The sequence below is a fragment of the Symphalangus syndactylus genome, chromosome 10 (assembly GCF_028878055.3).
Source record: "Symphalangus syndactylus isolate Jambi chromosome 10, NHGRI_mSymSyn1-v2.1_pri, whole genome shotgun sequence".
NCBI lineage: Eukaryota > Metazoa > Chordata > Mammalia > Primates > Hylobatidae > Symphalangus > Symphalangus syndactylus.
The window spans coordinates 21,233,854-21,255,266 of record NC_072432.2 but is presented as its reverse complement, the minus strand read 5'-3'; the positions used below and the strand labels follow the sequence as shown (position 1 = coordinate 21,255,266).

Here is a 21,413-nt window from a genome sequence, read left to right as displayed (position 1 = left end):
CTTTAACAGGATTAGTTCCGTCAGTACCATTTCAAAATAAAGGATTTCTTTCTTTCTTTTTTTCGTTTACAGGGTGCAGTTAGTTATATTTTGGATATGTAGCTCTTCAAGACCTTACACTGATTAAGATTTTAAGGCAACCAATCATATATTTTTGAAGTTATCACCTCTGAATCAGAGGAGTCCTTTTACTAGTTTTGGTATGTTAACTGTTGTATTCATTTGTTTGTTCTTTGAGGCCATTGCTAAATATTGCTGTGGCAGTCCTTTGGGATTGTGGGAGCAGGCACAAGACACTGCTTTGCTGCATTACTAATGTGACATCAACTCTGGCTTTATTTCATAGTCTGTGATCGTGTCTTCAATTGACAACTGCAGTCTCATTAGTTTTCTGGAAGCAAGATACAGGTGTAAGATGTTTGGCATGAATATTTATACAATTATGTCTAGAGATATTTCATCTATGAAATTATATTGATTGATCAAGTTAAATTCTTTTGATATGGTTGTTAAAACAATAAGCTGCAGGAGTGGCACATAGTTGTTTTTAATTGGCTTGACATTTTTGGATAATTCTTTTCTACAAATCCTTGTTCGTTTTAAAAAATGTGGGGTGTTTTTTTTTTCTTCTTCTTTTTTTGGGCAGTTTTAATTTTAAAGGCAATAAGCCATGTAATTTAAGGGCTTAAAGTTGGCAGGGTTTTATTTTAACTTGAAAATTTATTCTTCTCTCTGCTTTCCTCCTGCTCAATTGCCTGTAGTACTTTTTAAAGAATAGCATATAATTTTCACTTCCTTAGCTCATTAACACTATTTATTCTCCCCCCTTCCCACAAACTACACCAGCATTCCAAGCTTTTACAGTTGAGAGTCAGTAGGGTGGGAGGGAAGACAAACAGTAAACATAACGTAGCATAAATTACACACGTACAATAAATAGTTTGAAGATGAGGAAATACGGAGTTCTGGGTGGGGTGTCCTGGTCAGGCCTCATTTTAAGATGAGATTTGAGCAAACACATGGAGTCACTCAGCTAGTCACGCAGAAGTCCCATGGTAGTTATAAAAAACTTCACAGAAAATACACTTGGTCTGTTCAAGGAACAAGAAGGAAGTTACTGTGGCAGGAGGGGGAATAAAGGAAAAGGAGGGTAATAAAAGATGATATAAGAAATGAAATGGCCCAAATCATATAAAGCTTTCTAGGCCATTAGAAGGACTTTCACTCATCTTATACATGAAATGGGGGTCCTTCAAAAGTTTGAAGCAAAGGAAAGGTACCACTTGACAAGTTTTTAAAGGATTGATCTGCCTGCTGTGTTTGAGGATAGACTGTAGTGGATTGGGACAGCAAGATCAGATAAGAGACAACTGTAGCAGTCCAGGGGAGAAAAGATGCTATCTTGGATCACAGTAGTAGCAGTGGAGATGGTAAGAAGCGGACAGAGTGACCACAACCAAACAGAACCAAAATGAGAATCAGCTAGACCTAACAGAGGTAGTATTTCTTGTATAAATAAAAACATTTTGACTCATTTGGAATTTATTTTCTTTTCAATATTGATTGCTTAGCTCAGTGTTTGGCAAACTTCTTTATAGGGTGAGTGGCCTTTTTATTGCCTCTCAGCTCATTAATGCTATTGCAGCAAAAGCAGCCATGGTTAGTATGGGTGTGGCTGCATTCTAAAACATGAAAGCAGATGAGGGTTGTAGTTTGCTGACGCCTGAGGGAGAGTATAAACTCTTATAAGCCATTTTTCTTTCTTCCAATTATTTTCCTTCTTCCAGCTATTTTATTGTTTCTCCTAAAGACTAGTCAGAGAGAGATTTATTTTTGCTATTTGTAGCAGTATAGTGGGTGGGATTTTTTTTTTTTTCTTTTTCCCCAGGGGAAGAGGGGCGTGTAGGTGTAGTCGATTGAAATTAGAGCTTTGGGCTTTCAGTGTAGCACAATTTTTGTTACGTAATATGAAAAAAATGATAATTAACAAATGACTTAGGAAAATTGAGGGATCCATTAAAATATAAATATAAAATATATTAGGAGTTAATACAATTGGGTTAATTTAAGGTTTAAAGGCGTGTTTGGGTATTTATTTTGATGTGATTTACTATTTTATCAAAGTAATAAAATGACACACCAGCATCGTTAATTTTTCTTCCGAAGTGAAGCTAATACTGTGGATCACATCGTTTCAAAGATTTTTGTTGTTTTTGGAAGTTTTTAACATTCTCTTATATATATTTTTCCTTTCTTCAACATACCTAAATTATAATTTGCCTAACAACCAATATTTCTTAATTCGTAATTGGTAAGCATATATGATAAAATTAATTCCTTAGTACTTTGAATATATAATTTGTTTTATTTTTCAAATACTTCAGAGTGTCTGTGATAATATCTTATATTTGTATTATATTTTACAGCTTTTGAAAATCTTACCTAATCTTTGCAACAACCCTGAAAGATAGGAAAGAACAAAGGTAGTTATCTTCGTTTTTTTAGAGGTGAAGTCCAGTTGAGATATTTGACTCAGCCAGGATGTCAAACTAAGACTTTCTATAGCCTTGTTTACATGGAAGGCTAGAATTGTAGAAGGTATAGTTGTCAAAATGGTGTGCAAAATGTGTATATGTATAGTAAGTAATATGAAAACAAGAGATTGAACAATTGCGATGAGGTTCATGGCTCAGGTTTACCCTGGTTCTGAGCTATAAAATGTGAAAATGAGAAAGACTTTTCTGTGATCTGTAGTACTGTGTAATGTGATACAAAATTGTCTACATAGGATTAGGTGTTTTAAGATGGATAATTTCAGACCTAATCAGGAAAAACAGCCATTTATGGTAAGTTAAGTCCTTTTAAAACTAGAAAATAATTTGAGTATAAGAACTCTTGACAAGAAAAGTAATGCTATGTCCTGAGAAATTCAAACTTAAGTAAAACCTTATTATAAAAAGAGAAGTCTACTTAGCATAGTCCTGTTTTAGGATAGAATACTTTTCATTTAGCTGACTTTATTTCATTTTGGCTCTACTAGCCTTTGTCCATTATCAGTTAACACACTCAAACATGTGTCTTGGAATTAAACAGAATTTGGCATGAAGCATAACTGCTTAGAATTCACTCCATGGGCTTTTAATATTCAAAGTGCAAAAGCAACTCACTGTAATGCAATTCCAACTGAAAGCCCCACCCGTGGATAATTGAGTTACATGATTTAAATTTTTAAGGAAGGCAAGATCCATTACTAATTCACACTTTAATTTCATACACAAAAAGTTTAGCAGATCTTAATTTCGCCTCTGCACTTGGATACAACACTAGGCGTCCTTTCCTTATTCTCAGTAGGAGAAGAGCTGGCCAAATAGTGAAGATTTCATCTCTTGTTCCTAGGTTGGACCTTAAATTTGGTTGTTTTAACATAACCAGAAACCGTAGTTGTCATTTTCTTATTAAATTTGTTACATGCATCTTCTCTATTCCAGTTCTCCATTTGTCCTATTTTTGATCTCCCAGCCTGCTGTGTATTGCTGGAGAAAATTGTGTCCAGCACCAAGAAAAATGTAGTTAAATCTTAGCTGAGCCCTCAGTGCTTCTCTTAGTTCTTTCCTTATGTTTTTCGGAATTAACACTTTCCTCAATTCTGTACCCTTCTCATTCCTCTCACTCTCAATATAACACCTGTTTACTTTTTCATTTTTCCTCATACGTTTAACTTAAAAGACTTCTAAAATTTACTTCTTCTCCTAGGCCAGTGGCTCTCAAGTTTTTGGAACTCAAGTCCCCATTACAGTGTTAAAAATTATTGAGGACTTCAATTCAAAAAATTTAAAACTTAGTGAGACTCTTGGCATTGTTTTACATTTTTGCAAATCTCTTTAATGTTTATCCTATTAGAAGACAGCTGGATTCCTACATTTGCTTCTCCAGTCTGTGGCAATATATTATTTTGGTTGAAGTGGATGCAGAAAATCTGGCCTCACATATGCAATTGGAAAAGGCATAAGAAGTATGGTAGTAGCCTTTTCAGATAATTACACATAATCTTCTTTAATACCACACCAAAACTTGACACGTCAGAGTATTGTAGAGATCAGTTGCAATATGAAATCTAAAACCAAATCATGTAACTTTTCATCCTCTGTTAAATTGAAATCCGTTGGTCTGTCTTGCAGTTTGAATAGATCTCTTACCTCTGCATTAATTTATAACAGTATACATCAGTGATTTGGAAATTATCAGTCTACTGGTTTATGACAATCTTCCAAATGTTAATGTATGTCATTATACCATACCAGAAGTCACGTTTGTTTCTGTTACCAATGGTCTCATCAGAACAATCTGTAAGCATTGAGAAGCTGTCAGACTCACAGTAGTGGACACAAGTGTTCCAAATTACTGCTTGAACACTCGAAATTTTATCACTGGCTGTTTTCCTTGAAATGTCAAGCTCGCTTATTTTTGAGAAAATGTCAGCCAAATACTCAAGTCTGAATAATTGTAGCTTATTGGTAGTTATACTAGGTAAAAGCAGCACTCCATTAAAAAAAAAAAAAAATAGCTAGTTCAGCTTGCAGTTTAAAAAAAATTACACATATACTTTTCCTTGAGATAACTTTTGACCATCATACCCAGTATGTAGCAGAAGTGTTTTATGGGTAGCTTCCATTTTGTTCCACGGAATATATTTTTAAAAAGACATTGTACTCAAGTTCAAGATATAATAAAATTAGTAATTTTGACTGCAGCAGTGTGTTCTTAAATTGGCTCTGTAGTTGTGTGAGGGTATGGGGGTGTTTTTTAGGACAGTGACCACTAGGACAGCTTGATGTTACTGTCTTGATGTGTGCTAAGGAACCAGCAATGTAATACACCATAGCTTTTGTACCATCACTGTGAATGTCAACACAGCGAAAGGGGCAAATCATGTCTTAGTTTCATCATGTAAATAATTGTAACCTCCAGTGGGCCCCCTGAAAGGTCTCTAGGATTTCCAGGGTTATCTGTGGACCACCTTTAAAAGTCTTTCTCAGCTCTTTTTCAGGACTTGGAGACCTTAAACTTTCTCTTTTCCATATAATCATTCTTTCCCTTTTCTAAGTCACGCCCTTCAGTCTACAAAATTAATAATTCTTTATTCAACTACCCTTCAAGCTATCATTCTTTTTACCCTTCTGCCAAACTTAAATATAGTTGTCTGTTGGTGTCCGAGGGGTAGTGGGTTCAAGGATCCCCTGCAGATACCAAAATCCATAGACGCTCTGCAGTATTTGCATATAACCTACATACAACTTCCCCTACACTTTAAATCATCTCTAGATTACTTACAATACCTAATACACTGTAAATGCTATGTAAATAGTTGTTACATTGTATTGTTTAGGGAATGATATGAAAAAGAAAGTCTGTACATGTTTAGCACAGACCCAACCATCCTTTTTTTCCCACCCTCAAATATTTTCCATTTGTGTTTGGTTGAATCCGTGGTTGCCAAACCTATGGATATGGACGGCCAACTGTAGTTTGCTTTTACTATTTCTGTTTCTAATCCAAATTACACTTCAGCCTTTTAAAATTTGGCTACTCTCCCCAGTGCTGTAAATTTATATTTTTAGTATTCTCAATGACATGATTAATCTAGTATTTTAATTTATATCTTTATTCAGCAGCATTTGTAATAGTTGACTACTCTTTGCTTCTGATTTTTCCTTTCTAGGAGCTCAGTTAATGTGCTTTACTCTTATCCTTCTAATATTTATCAGTCTCCTTTGCTGACTCAGCCTCTGCTCACTTTTTAAAGTTCCCAACTTCATTATTTTTATTCTACAAGTTCTCATTCGCTTTAACTGACATGTTTAAGATGATTGAAATTGCTGCCTCTAATCCTAAGTCCTGCCCTGAACTACACACTTAAATCTCCGATTTCTAAAAGTTGCCAAATGGTTATCTCACATTTTTGAGACTGAACTTGGTATTCCTAGAAACAAACACTGCCATTATCTTCCGTGCCAAAACGTCAACAAGCATTAATTGAGCAACAGCCACAGTATGTTGTAAACACACTGCGGGAAAACGGTGACCGGTAACACAGATACAACACCGGTCAGGCAAGGCAGATGATTAACAAGTAAACAAACAGTAACTACAGATTATGGTAAGTACTGGTTGTGCTAGGGGATGACAGGAGAGACTACTTAGATAGGTTTGTAAGGAAATATCCCTATGAGGAATTAACACCTAAACTGAGACCTGAAAAATAAGGATTTTTCTATATGGAGAGTAGAGGAAAGAGCATTTTCATATAGAGAGAACAGTGAGCATTGAGGCTACAGGTAAAGTCTCTGGGTTGTTCTGAGGACCTCAGGTCACAGTAGATAATGACTGTAAGTGTAAACAGAGTCAGCTGGATTGATAGATCATACAGTGTCTTCTAGACCACAAAAAGAAGTTTGGGTTTTATTTTAATTGCAATGAGAAGCCATTGAAATGTTTTTAAGCAGGCTGTGTCAAAATCTGATTTCCATTTCTAAAATACTCTTCTGGCAACTGTGTGGTGAATAGTTGGGGACTGGACAGGAGGGAGGAAGGAATAGGGAGACATGGTTGGAAACTCTTGACAGTATTTAAGGTCAAAGATGATAGCAGTTTGAACTATAAGGTGGACTGGAGATGGGATGGAAATGAACACATTAAAGATACGTTTTGAAGCCTTGAAGCAGGCAGACCTTATCTTAGGGTGAAACCTATAGATAAGTTTGAGTTTTCCAGAGAAATGGTTAGCAGATGTATCAAGCAGAAGAAACATTTACAAGGGGTAAGAGATGTAGAGAAAACGAAATATCTCAGGACCTGAAAGAAAATGTTCCCAGAGTCTAAAAGGGAGAATGGCAAAGGGTGAAGATGGAGATGCAGGCAGAAGCCAGGTAATACAGGTCCATGTTAAGGGACTTAGACTCTGTCTATGTCTGGAGTCCTAATCTGGGCTATATTGGGGAATTACATGGTTGTAACCAGTAATGGATGTCTGGGAGTAGATGAGATTACTCAGGAAAAATGCATAGAATGAAAGGAGCATAGATCCTAAAACCAAGACCTGGGTAACATTAGCACTTAAAAGCAGTGATCATGGAGACAGAAGAACTAGAAAAGCAAAACTTGGAACAAAAAGCCAAGGGACAAAAGTTTCGCAGGTTTGTGGTCAGCATTTCAGATTGATTCTTTGGAAGGTTAAATAAGATGAGATTTGGGAACTGGCCTGTAATGATGACTGATGAACTTGGGTGAGAATGAGTTTGGTTCACTTACTGGGGGAACCAGCCCCCAGTATTTCAATGTAGGTTCTTTTCTATTTTCTCTAAATGTTGGCCAGTCTGAGAAATAAAGGGACAGAGTACAAAAGAGAGAAATTTTAAAGCTGGGTGTCGGGGGGAGACGTCACATGTCAGCGGGTTCCATGATGCCCCCTGAGCCGCAAAACCAGCAAGTTTTTATTAGCAGTTTTCAAAGGGGAGTGGGTGTACGAATAGGGTGTGGGTCACAGAAATCACATGCTTCAAGGGCAATAAAATATCACAAGGCAAATGGGGGCAGAGCAAGATCACAGGACCAGGGCGAAATTAGAGTTGCTGATGAAGTTTCATGTCCTACTGGGCACGCATTGTCATTGGTAACATCTTATCAGGAGACAGGATTTGAGAGCAGACAACCAGTCTGACTAAAATTTACTAGGCAGGAATTCCCTAATCCTAATAAGCCTGGGGGTGCTACAGGAGACCAGGGCTTATTTCATCTCTTATCTACAACCATATAAGACAGACACTCCCAGAGCGGCCATTTTAGAGACCTCCCCCTGAGAATGCATTCTCTTTCTCAGGGCTGTTCCTTGCTGAGAAAAAGAATTCAGCGATATTTCTCCTATTCGCTTTTGCAAGGAGAGAAATATGACTCTGTTCTGCCCGGCTCCTAGGCAGTCAGACCTAATGATTATCTCCCTTGTTCCCTGAACATTTCAGCCATCCTGTTGCTTTTGGGTGCCGAAATTTCATATTGTTCAAACACACATGCTCTACAAGCAATTTGTGCAGATAATCATCACAGGATCCTGAGGTGACATACATGCTCAGCTTACAAAGATGATGGGATTAAGAGATTAAAGACAGGCATAGGAAATTAAAAGAGTATTGATTGGGGAAGTGATAAATGTCCATGAAATCTTCACAATTTATGTTCAGAGATTGCAGTAAAGACAGGCATAAGAAATGATAAAAGTATTGATTTGGGGAACTAATAAATGTCCATGAAATCTTCACGATTTATGTTCTGTCACAGCTTCAGCAGGTCCCTCCATTTGGGGTCCCTGACTTCCCGCAACATTCACTCATGGGTTGAAAACCAGATTAGTCAGGGTTAAGTAAATTGTGAAGTAAGAAAATTGAAACAGGGCATATATAAATGACTAGCTGGACTTTGGGAGGACAAGGGTGATGGAGTACTGATTGGAGTTTTTGATGGAATCTTAAGGTTTTGTTTTGTTTTAATATGTTAGATAAATGTTTATATGCTTCCTGGAAGAGACTGAAGATAAAGAGAGGAGATGGGATGGAATGGCACCCTCTCTGGCGCCCTCTCCATTGCTCTCACCTGGTGTCTCAAACTAGAAACTTCGGAAACAGCTCTAATTTCTTTTGTACCAAGCCTTTGTCCCACTTAACACATAGTAAATAAATCTTATTTTTACCTCAGAAATATTATTTGAATATAGTTTCTCTTCTCCACAGTAATGTTGCTTTCATTACATCAGCATCATCTCTATAGGGATGTTGAAACAACTTCTTCCTGCTTCTCTTCCTTTAAAAAAGGAAAAAGTAAAAAAAAACCCAGTAAGATGTTATTACTGTTTTACTGAAAGATCTCTGCTGGTTAAGTCCTGGTTCTTTGGCCCTTTGCAATGTTAACCACTTGTCATCTTTCCTGCCGCCCATTTGCTGGCACCTCCGTCCTACCCCCTTACTACCCTTTAGCTGTGTTAAATTTTCTCTGATTTGTAAACATTCTGTCCTCTTGGAAAACCTTTTTGCTTTAATTAAGGTATTTTCTTTAGCTGAATTCCATTCATTCACCTTTGCCTCTCTGGCAAATTCCTGTTCAAGATGAGCCTGGAAGTTATCTGTTAGAATAGAGCATGGCTTTCTGTATCCACAATACTCTGCATTCTTCTCTTACAACATTAATTTATTCCTTTATTTTAGTAATTATCTGTTTGTATGTCTCTCTTCACCTGGACTAGTGGCTCCTCCAGACCCGAGACTGTGTCATCCAGGCATATATCCCAGATGATTGGCATAATATCACATGTTCGTTAACCTGAACTGGGTTTGGCTGAATGTCTGAATAGTAACAATTAATAGAATTTATAGGTTGTTAGCATTTTGGAATTGGGATTGATTATTTTAATGAGAACACTGAAGCCCAAGCAGGTGAAATGATCTTCACAAGGTTATCTAGATGGTCACTGGATTCTCCTAACTTCTGACCCAGGGCCCTCTGAAGAACTTCCGCTAGCTGCTGTCAGTCAGTGCTGGTTGGGTAATATTTAAATTAAGGTAGAGGCAATATAAACACATGTACTGTCTACAATACCGTTTAATTTTTTTTTTTTTTTTTTTTTGAGATGAAGTTTTGCTCTGTGGCCCAGGCTGGAGTGCAGTGGCGCGATCTCGGCTCAGTGCAAGCTCTGCCTCCCGGGTTCACGCCATTCTCCTGCCTCAGCCTCCCGAGTAGCTGGGACTAAGGCGCCCGCCACAATGCCTGGCTAACTTTTTTTTGTATTTTTAGTAGAGACGGGGTTTCACCATGTTAGCCAGGATGGTCTCGATCTCCTGACCTCGTGATCCGCTCGCCTACGGCCTCCCAAAGTGCTGGGATTACAGGCCTGAGCCACCGCATCCAGCCAATGCCATTTAATCATTAGCTTATAGAATGTGACAGAAAGATTGAAATGATAGAATGATACGGTATTTAAAGAGTTCTAAAAATTGTTTGAATTTAGTAGACTATCTAGTCCTCCTTAGATGAAAAGTCAGATTCAGTGTCATTTTACTAAAGTCCATACTCTATCCTCCTAGAGGAGTTCCTGGGTGCAAAATTGTGTGAGTATATGTACTCTTATGTGCATTTGAGAGTGGGGGTGGATAGGTTCTATAGATTTTTTTTCAAAAGGTTCCTTGATCCACACCTCATGACTTGAAGATATTTTGCTGTTGTGATAAGTGATCATTCTCAAAGCAAAGTACATGAAAGATTCTTTTAGCTGCTACTTGAATTATATTTTTAATCTTTCCTACTTGCTTTCATTTTTAGGGTTTGTGTTTAGTGAATCAGAGGGATCTGCATTAGAACAGTTTGAAGGTGGCCCCTGTGCTGTTATTGCACCTGTTCAGGTAACACAGACTCCTTTACCAACTCCTTAGAGGGACATGTTGAAATGTTTCATACTTGTCATTTTCTAATATCTGTACTCCATATAGTAGTTATGAGACATGATCAATTAACTCTTAACTTTTGCTCATGTAAATTACAGTAAATATCCAAAATAAAAATGAATTCAGAATATCGATGAGTTGTGCAATAGTAGCCTTTTGACTATCTTTATTTTCAAGGAAAAATAATAGGCATTCCCTGACTTTCAGAAAATTAGGAAGTTTCTTGACTTCTTTAACACAGAGATCCTATTAAGTAATAACATGTTATACACTAGATAGGTACAATCACTGTAATTGTACTATTTTCATTATTTCAGTCTGTAAAAGTTACTTTCCTAAAGCTGAAGATGATTGCATATTTTTATGGTCTATAACTTTTTCAAATTTGAAAAAAGTTGGCAGCTTATACTATTTTATGCTATAGCTTTGGCTTTTCTGAATAAAATTCGTAACAACCGATTTCAAACCATTTCAAAAACCAAAAAGGTTTTTTCTTTGCACAAAACATAGTATTTATCGGAATGTCTTTATTTGATTTGGAATCTTGGTGTGTTACATTGTTTGAATTTCAAAGGCTGATTCGCTGTAAACTGTTAAATTGTTAAAACCAAGAATTGAATTCTCAGTTTACTGTAATACTGATGATGTCTGTGAATGACAATGTAACTTCAGAACTGTTATAAAATAACTGTTACAAAAATTACAGCTAATTTATTGTTTATGTTTTAACCATCGTGTTTTGAAAATATATATTTAATATGGCATTTATTATTCATTGGGTATTAAGAATGCATTCTGGCTGGGCGTGGTGGCTCACACCTGTAATCCTACCACTTTGGGAGGCCAAGGTGGGTAGATCACATGGTCAGGAGATGGAGGCCATCCTGGCTAACATGGTGAAACCCTGTCTCTACTAAAAATACAAAATTTAGCCGGGCGTAGTGGTGGGCGCCAGTAGTCCCAGCTACTTGGGAGGCTGAGACAGGAGAATGGCGTGAACCCGGGAGGTGGATGTTGCAGTGAGCCAAGATTGCGCCACTACACTCCAGCCTGGGCAACACAGCGAGACTCCGTCTCAAAAAAAATGTGTTCCTAAACTGTTGGCTACAAAGTAAATTTGTTTCTCAGAACTTATGCTCTATATAGAGCATAATAATACTTACATTATTAAAAATATATTTCTGTAGAGAAAAAAATTATGGTTGATTCCAAAATACCTTTTATGGATCTTTTTTTTTTTTAAGTTGACTTTTTTTTGCATTAGGAGAATTTTTTTAAAATGAGGAAAAATTTGAATGTCTTGAATCTTGCCTTGGAATTATGGAATGTGAAGAATGAAATTTAACTACAAGTTAATAATTATAGCTGTTGTACTGAGTAACTGAAACAACTTTTGGTTGCCAGTAGGAATGTTACCTGAATTTGAAGATTCCTTGTTATGTCCATATGTAAATTAGATTATGTAAATACTGCCCCTCTTGGTCAGTAATAGCAAGGTTTTTATTGCAAGTGCATGAATATAGTTAAATGGAGGGTATACCACAGGAGTTTCCTGTTTTATAAAATATAGTATATTTCAGTAGTGGTAGTTATTTTTGCAAGTGGGGTGCTATGCAATGATGGTTATATTCAAAATCTTGAACCTACTTTTCTATACCTTTGAGGTAGTCATTAAGAATCACGGCCGTGCATGGTGGCTCATGCCTGTAATCCCAGCACTTTGGGAGGCCGAGGCGGGCGGATCACGAGGTTAGGAGTTTGCGGCCAGCCTGGCCAATGTGGTGAAACCCCGTCTCTACTAAAAATACAAAAATTAGCCGGGTGTGGTGGCAGGCACCTGTAATCCCAGCTACTCAGGAGGCTGATGCAGGATAATCACTTGAAACCAGAAGGCAGAGGTTGCAGTGAGCCGAGATCATGCCACTGCACTCCAGCCTGGGCGAAAGTGAAACTCTGTCTCAAAAAAAAAAAAAAAAAAAAAATCACATATGCCAGGCACAGTGGCTCACACCTGTAATCCCAGCACTTTGGGAGGCTGAGGGAGGAGGATTGCCTAAGGCCAGGAGTTCAAAACCAGGCTGGACAACATAGTGAGACCCCCTGCTCTAAAAAAAAAAAAATTTTTGAAAAAATTAGCTGGGCATGGTAGTGCATACCTTTAGTCCTAGCTGCTCGGGAGGCTAGAAGGGGAGGGTCTTTGAGCTCAGGAGTTCAGGGCTGCAATGAGCTATCTATGATCATGCCACTGCCCTCCGACCTGGACAATAGAGTGAGACCCCGTTTCTAAAAAGGAAAAAAAAAGTCACATAAACTTTGTAAAGAATTTTGTTTGTATTAATATTTCAGTGTAAAAGTCAAAACTAAGTTATTAAGGAGACCAGAAGTGAGCAAGTACATATATTAAAACTTTTTTAGAGTATAAAAATTAGAGCATGATACTGTGTAAGAAGAATAGGCAAAATAATGGAACCAAATAGATAATACAATCATAGACCTCATTACCTGTAACAATTTACCATGAATTTATCACACCAGGAATAAAGAAGGAACTAAGATCAGTGGTGAAATAAAATAAACTTTCATAAATCCCATCGATATGACTTGTTAGCACTTTGAGGGGAAGATAAGTTTAGGTCATTTTGTACCATATATCAAAAGTATTCTTGGAATAATATTTAACCATAAGAAACTTAATGTATCATCAACACTCTAAGAAACACAATGACTTCCAAACTAAGGAATATTTGCGGTAAATATTAGCAATAAAGGGATATTGTCTTTCTTATATAAATAACTTGTAGAAGTTAATTAGAAAAACGCTAAGATTCAGGGGTGAAATGGGCATAGATGTGCTGTCGTAACAGGCGGAATGATGCTTTACAGCCGAATAATCAGGATGCTCACCCTCACTAGGAAGCCAGGAAAGTAAAAATAAAACTGTAACTAGATTCTATTTCTTACTTTTTCTCATCTTTAAAAATAAAATTACAATTGCCAGCGCATGTAAGGTGGGACGATGCTGGCACACTCATATACTGCTATATAGTACAAATTTGTGGGTAGGAATTTTAAATTATAATTGGAACCATGACAATGCAGATTCTGATGCAATAGTTGTGTTTCTGTGAGTCTTTTCTAAAGAAATATTTAATATGGAAAAAGTTGTATTTAAGAAGGAACTTATATATTAAAGTAGCAAAAAAATTGCAAGCAACCTAATGCACAATAATGTAATTTAAATAAGTAAACTTTGATAAATAGCTTGATGGACAAGTAGTGATTAAGAATTATCTTACAAATTCTGTAGAAAAACAGAAAATACATTCATATACCCATTATGATTTTTCACTTGTAATAAAATTAAAACTAGGTATTAAAAAAGATGTGAAGGAAGCATGTCAAAATGCTAACAGTAGTTATATTGGTGGTGAAATAATGAATATCCCCATCTCACTTCTAAAATGTTGTGATGTAGTTATACTGTTCCACTTGATGGTTGTTGCCATTTTGGGGAAAATTAGAAGCACTTGATTACCGTATTTGTAGACTTTATGCCTATGTAAATGGAATATTACTTAGTTTTTTGTTGTAATACCTTGAATTGTTTATTGGTGCCAGGTACTGTGCTAAGTGCATTACATAGATTTTCTCATATAATCCTCACTGCAACCTTCTAAAGTTTGTACAATTATTTTTAGTTAGTAATAGTGGAGCCAGGATTCAAACCTAAGCTTGCCTGATAAAAAGCAGTCTTCCTAATCTGTACACTAATACTTTCAAACACAGGTGAGGAAAAGTCATCATTGTAACCTGTTTTTCTTGGACCTGCCCTCTAGAGATTCAGATAGAATAGGTGGAGTCCAAGAAACTGCAGTTTAAACAAGTCAGGTGACTGGGATATAGCTGCCGTTGAACTACACTTTGAGAAGGAGACACTTCACCATGCAGCTTTTTATCAAATAATCAATGTAACATCGTTGACTCGCTTAAGGGGAAGTTTAGAAATCCATTTGTCTTTTCTTCTGAATCTTGTAGCTTTTTGAGTTAAACTTGAGCTCCTGATAGTAAAGTGACGACTCTAATAGTGTTATTCTTGTGTCACAGATGAAGACTAAGGGAACAGAACCACTTTTACATTGAGATTTCTTTTACCTGAAGGAATCTAAATGAAATGTAGACTTGTTCCTGTTCTGCAGAGCTTTCACTTTGTGAATAGAGCAGTAAGTTTGTGTGCTTTTCAGTTATTCTCTTAGGTGAGTTAGTTCTTCTACTTGTCAGAAAACATGTATTGTGGAAGAAGAATAATTTTATTAATCTAGAATCAAGTTCAGAGCAGTATACTCTGAATAAATAACTCTGCACATTTCCTGTCAAATGTCAGGGGAACCCATTTGACATCTTTACAGAACTAGTCAAAAGATTAGAAAGGGAGTGCACATTATTTTTTCCCACTTTAAAATTGAAGAATGATATGATGTATGGTTATAATGCATTTCACTAATTATTGCTTTAATTGTGTAAAGGCATTTCTTTTGAAGAAGCTCCTGTTTTCTTCTGAGAAGTCTTCTTGGCGGGATTGTTCAGGTATGATAGCTGTCTTTTAAAACTTTCGATTCCTCCTCTGTTTTAAGAGATGATCTATGCAGCATTCATTGGCAATAGTTTAATTAAAATTATCTGAGAAAGTTAAGTATCAGTGGGAATTTTTTTTCCTGAGGTTTCCTTTTAAAATGTTTTAGAAAGTTTCATGAACAGTGACTCCATATTTCCAAATTTGGTTTTCTAACCAGGGGTTATAAGACATGATGGTATAACTAAGGGAAAAACCTTTGGCCTCTTGCTGAAACATGGTGCATTTCCTAGAACTGTTAGGTGGCAGCATACAATAAAGAATAGTCTTTATTTTTTGGTCTTATTCAGCTGTGGGCAAGACCTCGGAATTATCATTATATTCCTGCATGTTTTAGTATAATGCCTTACACAATGCAAATACTGCAAATAATTTCGGATGAAATTGCAAATGAAGCTGTCATAGCTTCTGTAACATGAGCTTCTGTACCCAGAGAGATGTGTGGTGCCACCTTATAATAACAAGAATTTGCATTCCATGTGACAGTTTACAAAGATCTTTCCTTCACTTTCACAATTTCCTGTGAACCTCACAACTTCTAGAAGAAGGTAGGACATATTACAATCCCAGTTTTGTATCTAAGGATGTAACAGCTTACATTCCAAACCATGACTATAGAATCTACGAATAATTTTGAATTTAAGAGTTAAGAGATCACTTCCATAAGTTTTAAATTAATAGGTGAAATACAAAACAAATTTTAGTAGAGAAGGAACTATTTGAGATACTGTTTTTGAAATGAACTTTTAATAAAATTTACAGTATTTCTTACACAGAACTATATTCACTTTGATAAAACATTTGTAAAGCATTGTCGTGTCATAAATGCTGTGGTGATTATAAAGTGAACAGCATAGTTCCTGCAGTTAAAGAACTGTTAATCCATTAGGAGAGACAGAAACCTTGTATCATAAAATTTTTGAAAGTTTCAGAAAGTAATACTACTACTTGAGAGTAATACTGCTTGAAAAGAGAGTGTGGCTAAAGTTCACAAAGAGATGGCCTGAGCATTTGCACTATTTTCTATAAAATTCTAATGCTCAAATCTGTATTCTAACCACTGGCTTCTTCTGATGTAATGGATTGTGGTAACATATGTGCTGACGGTATCTCATCTCATTATTCTTATCCCTTTGGGACGGGGTGATCAAAGACGTTAGACTAGTTCAGATGTGAGGGAAAAAAAATAGAGGTTTCAACAGGCCTTTACATTGTGCTCAGTTCTTCAGTAAAGGAAACCTCATGGCTTAAATGCTGCAGTTGCTAAAGGTTTAAGAAAATGATGATCAGTGTCAGATTATGATCTTTCATAATGTGTAGTTCTGCATTTTTCAGGATTCTTTTTCTACTTGATGGTTTTATTTGGATGGCTTTGTTTAAAGTGGTGATATTTTAATCCACAAACACATTGTTTTTCTAAAACATAATTTAAAATCTATTTAGAGATTTTTCCCCATTTTTAAAATGCTTGATTTTCATCATTAACCCATTCTTACTATTGTTATTCATGACAGAATTTTTTTTTCCAGAGGAAACCATTATAACTTATGCTTTGGTTATTTTTAGAGGAAGAGCAGAAGGAACTCCTTTGTCATACCTTGTGTGATATTTTAGAAAGTGCTTGTTGTGACCACTCTGGATCATACTGCTTGGTTTCATGGTTAAGAGGAAAGACAACTGAGGAAACTGCTAGTATTTCTGGGAGTCCTGCAGAGTCTAGTTGCCAAGTGGAACATTCTTGTAAGATATATTTTTATTTCCTGAAGTTTTTTTCTTGTTCCTTTGTTTTAATGAATCTATTGAATATTTTGAAGAAAAAATTACTTTAAATTTTCATAACATGTATTCTTTTCTAGCTTACACTTAATTACTGAGCCTTAATATTTTTTATTTCCATTTCATTTATTTTAACTACTAGAAGATACTACATTTTTGCAAAAAAAAAATGCATCTCTTAAAATAAACTTTTAAAAATGTTCTGGTTAACTTCTGCTTGATAATAATCTCTTTTGAGCTTTAGAACTCTTACTTAGAAATAATGATATGCGTCAGTTTCAGATGCCTTAATGTTTTGCTTTGGTATTGCCAAAACAGATTTTTTTTGACATCAGAAGGTTTCATAAATTTATCTTTACTTGCTTTCCAGAGCAAAGATGGGGACATTTCTCTTCACTGCAAGCTGTTTCTTTTCCTTCTGAATTATTTGGATATTTTTCTACGTATAGATTATTTTAAGGCAATATTAATTACGCCTTAAGTTTTTCATACCTTGATTGAAGTTAAATAATAGAATAATAGCTGTTTAAGTTAGATAATAGCTATTGTCATTATTCATAAAAATTATATATTCTGTGGTTTTTAAGTTTTGAAAATTCTTATGTAATTGACTGGAAAGCTGCCAGTGTGAAATGGAGACAGCTAGTGGTATGGAAGCTAGTTAAGAGTTGCTTTTCTGATTTGCTTTTCAGGAATAATCTTGCTAGTTGATGGTTTTTGATAATTGGTAGTCCCAAGTGCTTATGTTAAATAAGTGACTTATTCTACCCACAGAGCATCACATTAACTATCATCTCTGTAGAAAGTTTTTATAAAGAGATTACGTACCTGAAAGTACATTTCAATTGTATGGGATACACATTTTGCTTTCCGTATAGTATTATCTATAAGGTGCTGTTGCCTCCCTGGACTAAAATGTCTCTGTGTTGTCAGTATCTTTTTTCTCCTACCTCTACAGTTAAAATGCCTTAAGCCTGGCAAATTCTAATAGTAGTACATTTGCAAGGAATAATTTTGAACATTTAAACAGCTGAATGATGCTTCCTTTTGAAGCCTTTGAAACATGGCCTTTCAAAAAGAACTTAACGTATTTTAGAGTTTATAATGACATTTGAAGACAACAAGTGGAAAACAGTCACAAGGATGGTAGTCCAAAGTGTCATTAAGATTGGTTTTAACATATTCTCCAAGTTTTACTGTGTGGATGTTAGCACTCTTAATAGTTTCATTTAGGATATTAAAATTTTGAAAGAGGAATTGTTGATCTTTTGAAAGGGTATTTTAAAGATTATGTGCTTAAAGCCAGTCTGTATATTGATGTGTGAGAAAATAGTAAGATCTTTTTATATAACATTTTCCATTAGTATCTTAATAGTATACTGAGTGCATACTGTGAAATATGCTCTGCAGTTCTGTAGTGATAGGTCACATTGCTGTAGGTTAAAGGGCCTTATAATGCATTCCCTTTGGTACTTCAGTAACTAATTTAGATGGGCATATTATATTGAATTACCCTCCAGAAAAGATTTTAGTAATTTTTCCAGTTTACTTTGTATCTCATTTTAAAAGTTGCCATGAAGTAAACCATATTTTAAATTTTTTTAATAATGTATACATTTGAAATACTTTATTAACTGAAAATTTGAGAATTTACCTTAGTGACAAATGAACTGTATTTATATTACAATTTTTATTCCATGTAACAATCTATTTTACCTGTTCTTTCCTTTATTCCCAGCTATGTTCTTTTTCTTGTGTTTTATATTTTTTCACCATCCCTGCCTGCTAAGCTTTTTATTTTGCTTGCCTCTTTTCTCTAAATTATTATCTTTATGTCTACTCTTGCAGTATACCCAGTAAAACTGTTTAGATAATCTAACATTGCAGAACAAGTAGTATAATTTGGAAAAGATTAGGTAGAATTTTCATTTTCTGAAAGTTTTAATGTAAAGTGTTTTCCCCTCTTGTTAATATTACTTTCTCTACAAACATTAATTTCATTGGCTTATGTGGTGTGTATAGTTTTGGCTTATTGGTAATGCACAGTCGTTTGCAGTAGTGAATACTCAGGTTCAATTTCAGTTTGTTTCCCACATAAACCAAGAAATAACTTAATCCATTTAGACTGCTAAAGATTTTAAAATGAAATATGAAACACTTACAGCTAGGCTTTGGAAAGCTAGCATAACGTGACATTTTAAATCGTAAATAAAAATTTAAAATTTTGACTTCATAATGAATCAATTTTCTTAACTCACCAGTGAGAATTTATATTTGATAGTAGTAAGATTTGCTTTATAAAATATATGTGAAGTTATTCATTGTGATAAATAACTCCCTGGAGCCAAGACTATCTGGGCTCAAGTCTCATCTCTGCTGTTTAATCCTATGTGCTCTTGAGAGGATTTTTCTGTGTGCCTCAGGTTCCTCTTCTGTAAAATGGAGCTAAGAGGGTTTGTATGAGGATTAAATGAGGTAAGACATGTAGGGCATTTAGAAAAGGGCCTGGCACTTAGTAAAGTGCTCAATAAACATTACCTCTGATTAAAATGCTTTCTTCGATTTCCTTTGATTAATAAACATAATCTAAATAAGTTACTGAAAACTTTTTAACAGTTATACAAATAAATGAGGAAACAAACTTAAAGCTGTCATTGAACCTGTGTAGTTTGAAAGTGTTACGCCTTTTTATACATGTTTGTTTAATAATTAAGCCTTAAACCTAAAGATTTTATATTATAAAAAGGAAGGTTAGCTCTGATGATATTACTTGGATTTATATAATCTGAAAGATTATTTAAAAGTGCAGGACACATTATGATATGTGAGGCACTGATTATCAGTAATTTTTCATACTTTATAAACTGCCCTACCATAGCTGAATTGAAATGTTATTTAATCACCCTTCTACATTCTCAGTATTATATCCATTTTAGTTATATTCATGATAACAAAGATGTTGAAATATAAATTCATGTTATAATAAAGTTGAAAATAAACTGAGAATTTTAAGGGAGTAAGGAAATAGGGAAAGTTGATTGCTTGAAAGTATTTACAGCCTGCTGTGTGTATCTTGTGTCATTTATTTGCCATGTGTAGTGCTGAAAAGTGTCTTTTATGTATAGCTGCCTTGGCTGTCGAAGAGCTTGGCTTTGAGCGATTTCATGCATTAATTCAGTAAGTAACATTGGAACATTTCAAATACTTACTTTGTGGACACATTGCCACTTTAAGTCTTTACATACTGTGGAAGGGTTCTTAGTTTTACATAGAAATGCGCTACTTAAACATAAATTTTAAATCCATTGCTTCAGGATTAATTTGCCTTTAAATTAAAATAGTTTGTAAATGTATAAACTATGCTGAGTCCTTAATTAACTATCCAAATACGCTTTTTAAAAACATTAAACAGGATGAAAAAAATCATTTTAGCGTAATGTGTCTGTGTCCTAAACAAATATAAAGATTTCTAGTAGGATAAATATTAGAATTATTTCTTATTTGCCGGTATCTGTTTTCTATACCTTTTATTAAGAATGCCGACATTTTTGTTTCGTTAGAGCATTTAAACTTTCTATTACAAAGTAAAAGGTAAAGATGGCTGTTGATAGAATTATGGGTGGCATTTGGTTTAAAATGTAACATTAATTTCTTTTAAAAGAAGCCACAAATGTGTAAGTTATCTTTGGCATTCACATATTTGTTAAGTGACTTCTAGGATTTAAAAAATGAAGTTTTCTTTGTGTTTACCCCCTCTTACAAGAAGGCCACTCTATTCTTTAAATAACTGTATATTATTGAAGAATTTACTGATGCCAGACAGTTCACCTAAGAGATGAAGAGGTTCCCCGCCAAGTAGGTGTTCTTTCTTAATGATACTTATCATATATAGTGATAGTTGTCAGAAATAGCTTTTGGTTTTAGTGGCTAAATTTGTATTTGAAAAATTTAGAAACGTCCCAAAAGTTTCCTGTTTGTATGTATATGTTTTAATGTATACGAAAATTTAAAAATTTTCCCTTTTATGAATGTAGTTAATCTCATCATGATACCAATGCTGAATTCTTTTTTTCCCCCAGAAAAAGATCGTTCAGAAGTTTACCAGAATTAAAAGATGCTGTCTTGGACCAGTATTCAATGTGGGGAAATAAATTTGGAGTATTGCTTTTTCTGTATTCTGTATTACTGACAAAGGTGTGTTCAAGAAGATGATTTTTCTGCCTTTGATTAATGTTGTTTAGTGCTGTTTTTCCTGCTGTGATGAGTAATTTTATTCCTGATGGTGTTTTTAAACTCTTAGAATAAAAATATTTTACCCTGAAAATGAGTTAATTTCTGTTTCCTCAGCACTCACTCATTGCTTAAGCAGTTTCACCTCTGCTCTTTTGAACTACAGAGATTATCAGTAATGTTCTAGTTGTGAAATGCTGTCAGTTCTTCCAAATTGTGTCTCCTTTGATCCTTCCATGTAGCATTTGACCCCTTAACCCCTTCTGGAAGCTGTTTTTGACCTTGATTCCATT

General features: G+C 35.1%; 1 protein-coding gene across 6 annotated transcripts in view; it reads left to right on the top strand.

Moving 5' to 3' along the window:
- The window catches only part of MINDY3 (MINDY lysine 48 deubiquitinase 3), an 84,398-nt gene that overhangs the window by 2,362 nt on the left and 60,623 nt on the right, over nt 1-21,413 (top strand). For 3 of the 6 annotated variants that reach the window (XM_055296661.2, XM_055296663.2, XM_055296662.2), the window contains exons 2-6: nt 10,363-10,442; nt 15,008-15,068; nt 16,681-16,854; nt 20,016-20,067; nt 20,970-21,084. In XM_055296661.2, the coding sequence (XP_055152636.1) occupies nt 10,363-10,442; nt 15,008-15,068; nt 16,681-16,854; nt 20,016-20,067; nt 20,970-21,084 (482 nt within the window). Of the gene's footprint in view, nt 1-115; nt 201-10,362; nt 10,443-15,007; nt 15,069-16,680; nt 16,855-20,015; nt 20,068-20,653; nt 20,746-20,969; nt 21,085-21,413 lie in introns of those variants that run through there. The other 3 variants (XM_055296666.2, XM_055296664.2, XM_055296665.2) reach the window with 3 other exon arrangements.